Source organism: Nansenia antarctica (assembly GCF_963989245.1).
Source record: "Nansenia antarctica genome assembly, chromosome: 1".
NCBI classification, from domain to species: Eukaryota; Metazoa; Chordata; class Actinopteri; order Argentiniformes; family Microstomatidae; genus Nansenia; species Nansenia antarctica.
This window is the reverse complement of record NC_137674.1, coordinates 10,830,332-10,839,911: the sequence shown is the minus strand read 5'-3', so window position 1 is coordinate 10,839,911 and position 9,580 is coordinate 10,830,332. Positions and strand designations below refer to the sequence as shown.

The 9,580-nt window shown below is 44.9% G+C and overlaps 1 protein-coding gene across 1 annotated transcript in view; it reads right to left on the bottom strand.

Moving 5' to 3' along the window:
• Nucleotides 1-9,580, bottom strand: part of ercc6 (excision repair cross-complementation group 6) — a gene marked incomplete at its 5' end in the record, with an annotated part of 18,177 nt that continues 8,597 nt past the window's right edge. Inside the window, 11 exons of the mRNA XM_080526820.1 lie at nucleotides 1-578; nucleotides 797-875; nucleotides 1,217-1,388; nucleotides 2,950-3,624; nucleotides 4,112-4,257; nucleotides 5,064-5,158; nucleotides 5,432-5,551; nucleotides 6,353-6,463; nucleotides 6,912-7,130; nucleotides 8,035-8,130; nucleotides 8,438-8,554. Coding sequence (XP_080382946.1) covers nucleotides 117-578; nucleotides 797-875; nucleotides 1,217-1,388; nucleotides 2,950-3,624; nucleotides 4,112-4,257; nucleotides 5,064-5,158; nucleotides 5,432-5,551; nucleotides 6,353-6,463; nucleotides 6,912-7,130; nucleotides 8,035-8,130; nucleotides 8,438-8,554 — 2,292 coding nt within the window. The 3' untranslated portion in view covers nucleotides 1-116. The remainder of the gene's footprint in view (nucleotides 579-796; nucleotides 876-1,216; nucleotides 1,389-2,949; nucleotides 3,625-4,111; nucleotides 4,258-5,063; nucleotides 5,159-5,431; nucleotides 5,552-6,352; nucleotides 6,464-6,911; nucleotides 7,131-8,034; nucleotides 8,131-8,437; nucleotides 8,555-9,580) is intronic.

Sequence of the window (9,580 nt, the reverse complement as noted above, 5' to 3'; positions counted from 1 at the left end):
TTTTTAGCATTTAGAAGACGCCTTTATCCAAAGTCACTTATAACAATCTGAACAATCTTGAACAAAATTCAATGTATTTATTATTTGTACAGGAGGGGGGGGGGGTCTTTCTCCAATCAGCGGAAGCTGTCTTTCAGACTCCAGGTCCCCTCCTGTCCTGTGTGTCTTTGGAAGTCACAGATGTTGTTCAGCAGCTCTCTGAATACGGGGGTCTGTTCCTTGGTCAGCCTGGGGGTGAAGTGCTCCAGGACCTCCTTGGTGCTGGCCCGCCCATCCACAGAGGCCTGGAAGGCCACAAAGTTACGCAGGTCCACAAGCAGCTCGTCATGCTGTGTGGTGGGCACAGGGGAGGCACGCGCACCTCCGTCCACACCGCCGTCCTCTTCCATCCCTTCTGCTTCACCATCTTGGCTGGAGGGCAGGCTGAGGTGGTTGCGGGTTTTCATCTTAGCCAGCAGAGACGAGGAGGAGAGTGGGACAGAGGCAGAGGCAGAGTCAACCCCCTCCACCCCTTCTCCACTGAAGTGGCTCCCAGGAACGGTCTTCTTAGAGATGGACTTCTTTAAGATGGCTGCGTCCTACAGAGGGAGAGATGGGGGGGGGTCGTCTGAATACAGAACATATGCTGATCCTAGATCTGTGTATACTGTACAGTCAGCCTCTACTGTTTTAAGTAACCCACTCTCCCTCTCTATGGTGAAGTGATGTGGTGTTACCTTGTCTGATATGAGGGTGTATGAGGTGTGAGGTTGTTACCTTGTCTGATATGAGGGTGTATGAGGTGTGAGGTCATTACCTTGCATTTGTCAGGAGTGGGGGCGGACGTAGCAGCAGGAGCAGACAGGAGAGGATTCTTCTTCTGCCCAAACCTCTTCCTGAGAAGGGACAACACACGTTAGACTACAATACCCATAATCCTCATGACAACCATGGTTGGGGTCAGAGTATGTGAATCTTGTCAGTATGCTGTAGTCCAGAGGCAATCCAACTTCAGCTATAAACAGCCAACAAATATGGCAATTATTTCTGTTGCAATCCATATCAGCAGTCTTTAGTTTAGTTTATTTGACAATTCTGAAAACAAGTACAGATAATCCAGAAAACCTATGTGTGTATATGAATCAAATCATCAATGATATAACACAAAGTCAAAGACCATATAGTCTACATTGCTCCTAATTGCAGGGAAAGTGTGTGTGTGTGTGTGTATATGTACCTGGCTGGTGGTGGTGGTGGGGGTCTGTTATAGGGAAGTCTGCATTGCTGGCGTGACACTTTCAGGGCTCTCAGGGCTTCTTTGGCCACCCTGTTGGCCTCGGCCTCCACCAGGACATAGTCTGGGTTGGACGCCTCCATGATGGAGTCATGCTGCATCACACTGTGGATACCTGGAGGCCAGCAGGGAGGAGAGGGTTAACTAACACCACACCACATGTATGAATGTCAGGTAGGGCTGAAACTAACGATTATTTCGATAATCGATTAATCTGCCGATTATCTTTTCGATTAATCGGATACAAAAAAAGCGGGAAAAAAGATTTTTAAAAATAAAAATTTGAATATATTATTTTTTTTTTTGCAAATTGTATTTTATGTTTTCTAAATCAGCCAGGCCTATACATATACATGTGCAAAATGAATAAGTATTAATAAAATATTAATAATAATATAAATAAAAAAGGCTTTGCTACATCAAATAGGTTTAACAACAGGCCATGGACTATGGCGGTAGATTGTTTCAATAAAGTAGTTGAACTCTAGCTCAATACATGCATTGTTTTAGGTAATAACTTTGCTTAATGTAAAGGTCAGTAACCCAAAGTGCAATATAGGCTACAGACAAGACACTAATGTTTTTATATAACAGATATGCTCCAAAACAATGCAATGTGTCCTCTCACTCCATACAATAGGCTAGGCGACAGTCAGTGCCTCACTCTAACTCACGGGTAGTTTTGTAGGCTACCACTAGCTAGCCTTTAGCTTATCACCTCTGCTCTACCACTGACGTTAGCCAGTTAGCTAAATACACTTGTCATGCAATATTGAATTCATGAATGCGAGCAAACACTCACTGGCTATCGCATTACATTACAGTCATTTAGCTGACGCTTCGCCAGAACTCACACTAACGCATTTGCATGGAGAGCAGGAGACCATGGAAGGGCTGAGCCCAGCAGGACTTATATATAATAAAACAATAGGAAGTTAGCTGTAACCCTCCTCTATAGAAACATAGTTAGTGTAACCCTCCTCTATAGAAACATAGTTAGTGTAACCCTCCTCTATAGAAACATAGTTAGTGTAACCCTCCTCTATAGAAACATAGTTAGTGCTCTGGTTCTCAGCACAGCTACGCAGACTACAGCTGGACGAGCAGCGTAGTGACAGTCAGCTAGCGGCAGCAGCGAGCTAACCCTGCTAGCTAACTCACTAGCATGTCCTGACAGCAGACAGCAGACAGCTTCACTCTCAAGGCTTTTGAGTAGCATGATTTAAATGTAGCCGCCGCGCCGGTGTAGGTACCGGATTTTCCCACTTTTCCGGTTCCGGTCATAGGTTCTGCCCTTTCCGGCCATAGGTAGCGCTATGATTCGCTATGATTCGCGATGCCTACACCGGCCGCAAGACAGCGTGGCGTGCGTCAACAGGAAGTAGGTTTGTTATGGAAACAAAACCCGAAAAAAACAACAACAACAAAAAAAGTAAAAAACAAAACAAAACAAAAAAACGACGAATCGATAATGGCATTCGTCGCCAACGAATTTCGTTATCGATTTTTATCGATTAAATCGATTCGTTGTTGCAGCCCTAATGTCAGGCTAGAACCTAGAGTCCTTCAATGCTTAATTCTGGAGTCTTTACCAACTTTTGTAAAGTTTTGTGGTATCCCTACATTCATAACAGGTTTCTCTGCGTGGTATTTACACTGTGCTTGTATGGATGTACCTGATTTCTTGAAGAGCTTGGCTAGTACGTAATCGTCACTCTTATTTTGGTCCTCTTTCTCCGGCTGCTCCTTGTCGTCTTCCTCCTTCTTGTAGCCCCTCCTCTTCACTAGGTGGGAGATGCGGTGGCCCTCGAAGCGAGCGTCTCGTGGGTGTTTGTGTTTCTTGTGTCTGTGTCCTTCCGTGTCCGCCGGGTCACAGTGTTTCCTCTTCTCCCTGTGCTTCTGAGGGCTGGGAAGAGCCGGGTCTCTGTGTCGGTGTCTGTCTCTGTGTTTATGTGAGGTAGGGCTGGTTACAGGTGAGTCTCTGTGTTTGTGTGAGGTAGGTCTGGTTACAGGTGAGTCTCTGCGTTTCTGGGGCAGGTCGGTGTGTGTGTCTGTGTGTGTGTCAGGGCTGTGTATGTGGGAGTTGGTCGCTATCGTCTCTGTAGAACCAGAGTCTGTCTGAGAATGTCCTGGAGGAGGGTCTGGTCCTGCTCCTGCCTCGTCCTGATTGGAGCTGTGGCTGTTTGTTAAACCGTTGGTCCCATCCTGAGAGCTGTTATTGTGTAAGGGGGCGTTCCCATGTACCATAGGAGGAATGTGATTGGTGGAGGAATGTTTGTGAGGGTGCTTCGACCTCAGGGACGGCCTTGGTCTCACAGGTCTCTTCGGAGCCTGGACGTCAGAGCCCGTACCTACGCAGGAAGGAACAAACACAAGAGACATGGTTTGTAATAATAATAATAATAATAATAATAATAATAACAATAATAACAATAATACATTCTTATCACTTAAGACACAAAATAATCAACATTGCATAATAATACTGATGTGTAATTATGAGTCGGTGATAAAAGTTGATTATCATCCCTGGGTAATTTTGGTAATGTGCCAAACTGGTGTGCCTCTCTCATTGTAATTGAACATTAACGTCTTCTTCCGTATCCACAAGACTGGAGTAAATAACATCCAGTGAAACCTCTGACTCCAACCACTGGGACTCCTCCCACTGAGACTCCTCCCACTGTGACTCCTCCCACTGAGACTCCTCCCACTGAGACTCCTCCCACTGAGACTCCGCCCACTGAGACTCCTCCCACTGAGACTCTTCCCACTGAGACTCCTCCCACTGGGACTCCTACCACTGGGACTGTGAGTTTGGGTGTCTGGGTGTCTGACCTGCGAATATGGCGCTGGTCTCAGTCCCCTGTTTCCCGTCCGGGTTAGTCAGGGTAAACAGCTCATAGATGTCATTGGATTTGAAGAAGCGTCTCTGTTTGGGGTCCTTCAGAACTCGGTTGGTCAGGAACTGTTTGAAGATTTGCCTGGTGGAGAAAAAAAAAACACAGAATCTAAACGATCAGTTTGCTGCTTCTGTGGTTGAACAAAGTTAGTCTGCTCTCTCCATACGACTCACCCTGGACCCATGTCAGCTGGAGTTATCATCTAACTGTTATTTGACCCAAATTCAACAGCCAACCCCAGTCCCAACCCAATGTTACCCCAGGGAACTGTTTCACTGCTGGAGGAGGATATTGGACAATGTCATTGCACACAAATACATACTAAAGGCATTGCCTTGAAAATGAAAAATAATCCCAATTGATATCACGCTACACACAAATTTGCCCCAAAGACCTATACTTGTAACCCCGCCTGCCCAATGTTACCCTGCTGAACCATTTCTCGGATAGATTGGGTCATATGTTAGGCAGAGTAAATGACGAAATCAACATACAAACAACACTTCCGCTTTTTGGACTGGCCTATTTGGGAGTTACAAACTCCCCTCACCCAGCTAGAGCGATAGTTTAAGAAATCCTAAAACAGCAGTTAGCATATTTGTTTTTGATATCTAATATCTGAGTAATGTTTTTCAATTAGCAAAAGCTCCAGCACACGATTATATGGCCAATAATGGTGAGCTATGTCGTCAGAGGAGAGATATCAAAACAATTTCACAATTCAACTCAAGAATTGCACTGCAGTATTTAAGCAGTATATTAAGCTATGTGTGTGTGTGTAGTGTAAAAACCAACTACTACAACTAGATCAATTCTCCTCACACACAGACGGCTCCTGTCTTCAGAATCAGCTCCTCTCTCCCTCTCTCCCTCCCCTGGTGTCTCACCTGTGGTAGATTTTCTCCTCGATGGTCCCTGCAGTCAGCAGTCTGTAGACAGTCACCTGCCGCAACTGACCAATCCTCCAGGCACGCTCTCGTGCCTACGCACACGCACACACAGAGACATGAGCAACTAGTTCCACATCTGAGAGCCACACACACACCAATAAGTTCAATTGAACAATGCATATGAATTCAGAAAATCCAATATGTTTCATGTCAGGATATATAAATGAATGCTATGAAGAAATAAGGATGAGGAACATGTTTTGTGGGAATATAAATGATGATTAAATTGTGTTATCATCATCATCACCATCATCATCATCATCATCATCATCATCATCATCATAACCATCGTCGTGTTCTGGTACCTGTGTGTCAGTGCTGGGGTTCCAGTCCGGGTCGTAGATGATGACCCTGTTGGCACCAGTGAGGTTCACACCCAGACCCCCCACTCTGGTGGTCAACAGGAAGATGAAGATGGACTTGTCCTGCAGAGAGAAGAAGAGATGGACATGGAGGAAACTAGAAAACATTGGGGGTCAAAGCTTTTTACTTCTTTACATTCACATTAATATTTGATGACATTGTACTGTACACAATATCTATACAATAGTACACCTAACAACATAATTTCTTAAAATAATGGCTTAAGTCACTTTTGAGGAAAATTATGTTTTTGGCTAAATATCATATATTCTATATTTGGTAAGACCTTGTCAATATTTTTCCAGACCTCACCGCCACTTCGAGCTGTAACTGTTTACATCAGTGACACCTTTAACTTAACAGTTTTAGTTTGCGATAGACTAGACCACTATCATACAACAGAATTTCCGGTTCATCTTTGTTTTCTAATAAAACTAATACATTCACAAACCTTTACTAAAAGTTTTTAGGACTCAAACTCTTTGGACAGAGTCTAATTCAGAAAAATAAAAAATTCAAGACCTCATAAAATCGTGATAAGACTTTTTAATACTTATTACGGGTCTTGATTTTTCCAAAATTGATTTATCAACTTTTAATACTTTTCAAGACACCGCGGATACCCTGTATGTATATTAATAATAATAATAATAATAATAATAATAATAATTCATTATATTTATAAAGCGCTTTTCAATGACTCAAAGACGGTATTCATGACCACAAGTCCACATATGGCAGGACCCGTGCGGACATCTGGAAGCAGCGTGGAGTACAATAGATGTTTCACCTCAGGGTATTTACCTCAAGGGTGAGATGTTCAAAGGAAACACTGAGATCCATTAGCCAAGGCTAATCCTCACCTCGTTGTAGCGAGCGACGAGGGGCTGTCGAGAGGCAATGGTGGTAGTGCCATCCATCTTCACATACGTGTAGTCATTCTCCCTCACAAACACCTCCAGGATCTGCAACATCTGAGAGAGAGAGAGAGAGAGAGAGGGAGGGAGAGCGCTGTGTTCAGAGGAGCACTGAGGTTTGGATTATCTCTAACAGGATTAGAGCAGATTAATATTACATGGACAGAGATACCGACTGGGAGGGTCTCAGGTTCCCTCTGAGGTATAATCTCATTGGTATTGACCAGAGACAGCTGTGCCCTGACACACACACACGCACACACACACACACACACACGCATTAAGTGCTCTTAATGAAGTCTATTAGAGAAAAGTGACAATGACTTTATTGAAGCTTAATCGGATTCTTCTGAGACGACGGATGTTTAACGCCCTCCTTTGAAGTCTCCACTTTAATCACTACTTCTGTTTCTATGGCTACGATTGTTCTGTGTTTGTGTTTTGTGCAGAACGACGGTAACATGTAACGGAGGAGTTGGGAGTAAACAGGGCCTGAGTCGCTGACCTGTCTGGACTGGGTGAACAGCAGGACTCTGTGTCCCTGTTTGAACCAGAGTCGGAGGAGCGCTTCCACCACCATCAGTTTGCCGGAGCGTTTCCAGAAACCAAAGTGCTCCTCCTCCGTCAGCTGGTCGTCTGGGACCCCCTTCAGGATCTTCGGCCCCCCAGAGAACAGGTCCGGGTGGTTACAGATCTTACGTAGCGCAATGAGGCCTGCGAACACCTGGACACAACGCAACAGCCACAGATTTATTATAATAAATACATTATTAAAATTATTATTATTATTATTATTATTAAATCTAGTGTTTCCCAGAGGGAGGGTACACTATCCTCAGACAAGTATATCTGCGGCACCGTTCGGGTCACTAGGTTATGCCAAAAAAAAAAACTTTTATTGTCTGATCGGTCGGTCGGTCACACGGAAATTCAAAAGACACCGGATTCAGAAATAAATAACGGCATCTAAACTCGTCAACATTCTGACTCCTGTCAGGATCTATGAAATGTGCAGTAAGACATCATATTTCAGTCACCGACATGTTTACACTGATGTTGGGCCTTTAAGCAAACAAGCACATTTCCTGTACTCTTTATTAATTAGTTGCTTTCCATAACGTATTCTCTGTAGAGGATGAAGGCTGTGTTGTGTTCCTGGTGAAGGCCCTGTGGTCACTGCATTAGTAATGGGGGTTAATGGACTGAGAGTGACCACTGAGGGTGTGTGTGTGTGCGTGTAAACTGCAGTGGTCACCCCTGGCTCTCTGGACGTGTCCATTTGGCAGTGGTGATGAATGGCTGGTAGAGAGAGCCTTTCCTGGGCAGGTCTGAGTTAGTGTTCTAGCACCAACTAGAAGGACTAACAGCTCTGTGAAGAGACCTTCAAACAGGGCTCTATAGGACGTTCAGTTAGAGAGAGAAGTGGAGAGCTTAGTGGTTTCAATAATGAATAAAGCATATCTAATTCATGGAAGTCATTTCCTGGAGTGTCCTGACCAGGAAAAACTCCTGGCCCTAGTTCTGAACCTGGGCATTCCCTGGCAGCGTACATACATAGTAACGAGCTCCGTTGGAAACGCAAAACAGAACAGCGAAACTACCGACCAATTTTCTCTGTGAGCAGTTACCTTCATGTCACCATTCAGCATCTGGTAAACCTCCTTGGAATCTAGAAAGTTCTGATAAACCTCCCGCTGATCTTCTGTTAACCTGCAAAACAGAACCTACGCGCACGCACACATGCACACACACACGCACACGCACACACACACACACACACACAACATCCTTGTTAAAAGCCATTGATAAAGCGGTGTGTGACACTGGAGATCAGAGACCAGTGTGCTGTTTTAGGAGCGCTCTCCTGAGGGACTGACAGAAACTCTAAACATTCATCAACTCCTCTGTACATGGTGGTCAGATACAGTGGCCAGACCAACCTCATTGTGGGGACAGACTAGTCACTATGACTCATACACATTCCACTAGGAGAAACCAGAAAAGAGAGTATTGTTTTAGAGTAAGAAGTACCTGTTCATTTTTGTCAGGTAGGGAGAGGCTGGTCTTGACATCAGCTTTCATCCGTCTGAGCAGGTAAGGGTTAATGGTGTCTCTCAGAACACACGCACACTTATACGCTGTCTGCACCTGGACAGAAACAACAACATCAAACCGTGATAATTAACATCACAGCAGTTACAAACAAGGATGACAGCAGCCAACACTATTAAACAGTCCGGTGGGTGGAAGGACACACACACACACACACACGCACGTCCTATTCCCCCAACCCCCCCTAACACACACACACCTTTTGACCAACACTGGGTTCTTGGGCATGTCTGTGGTTTAGCCTGCCTGCCTGCCTTCCTGCCTTCCTCTCTCTCTCTCTCTCTCTCTAGGCCATTAAAGATTTATCAGAGTGCTCTGTCCTGCTGGCCTGATCCATCTGACCTGACACAGCAGGGGTGCTGACTACTGTTGGTCTAACCCAGTTTGGAGTTGTCCTTAAAATGGCCTAATTGACATTATCCAGCGGCCATTTACCCTATTAACCCTTAACTGGCTGGGGGCAGGGAGAGGGCCAGCAGAGCTGAAGGGTACAATAACACATTACAGAGAGGGAGAGAGAGACTATACTGTACTTGCAGTGTTTCCTCCAGGATTTTTCACATTAGTGGCGGAGCGGTTGTCCTTCGCGCGCGACGCGTGCACGCGCATAAAACGCGCACTGGCGCTCAAAACAACGTAGTTTCACCAAAAACTAGAGGGTGGCAACAATTATAATTTCTTAAATAGCGGTTAAGTCATTAAAGCCGAGCAGGTGATTTTATATAGAAGGTGATCAAATACCAATATATCCTACAGCTGCAGCGGAACATGCGGAACGCGCATTACACACACACACACACAGAAAGATCAATACGAGGTAGGCCTATGAGAGTACACGCACAAAACCGGCTAACGTTACTCATTAACTGTTTACACAAGTAAAATCACAGTGTGACAGTCAGATGGAGCATTCGGTAAACAACAACAGCAAGATAATGCTATCAGCTGAGTTAAAGAAAACCAACTCTTACCTTTGAGGACACCAACATGAGCCCTGCTTACCCGTACCTCCGCCGTTCTGTTCGTGGTGATTTTAGAGGCAATAGATTATTTTTGCCCCGC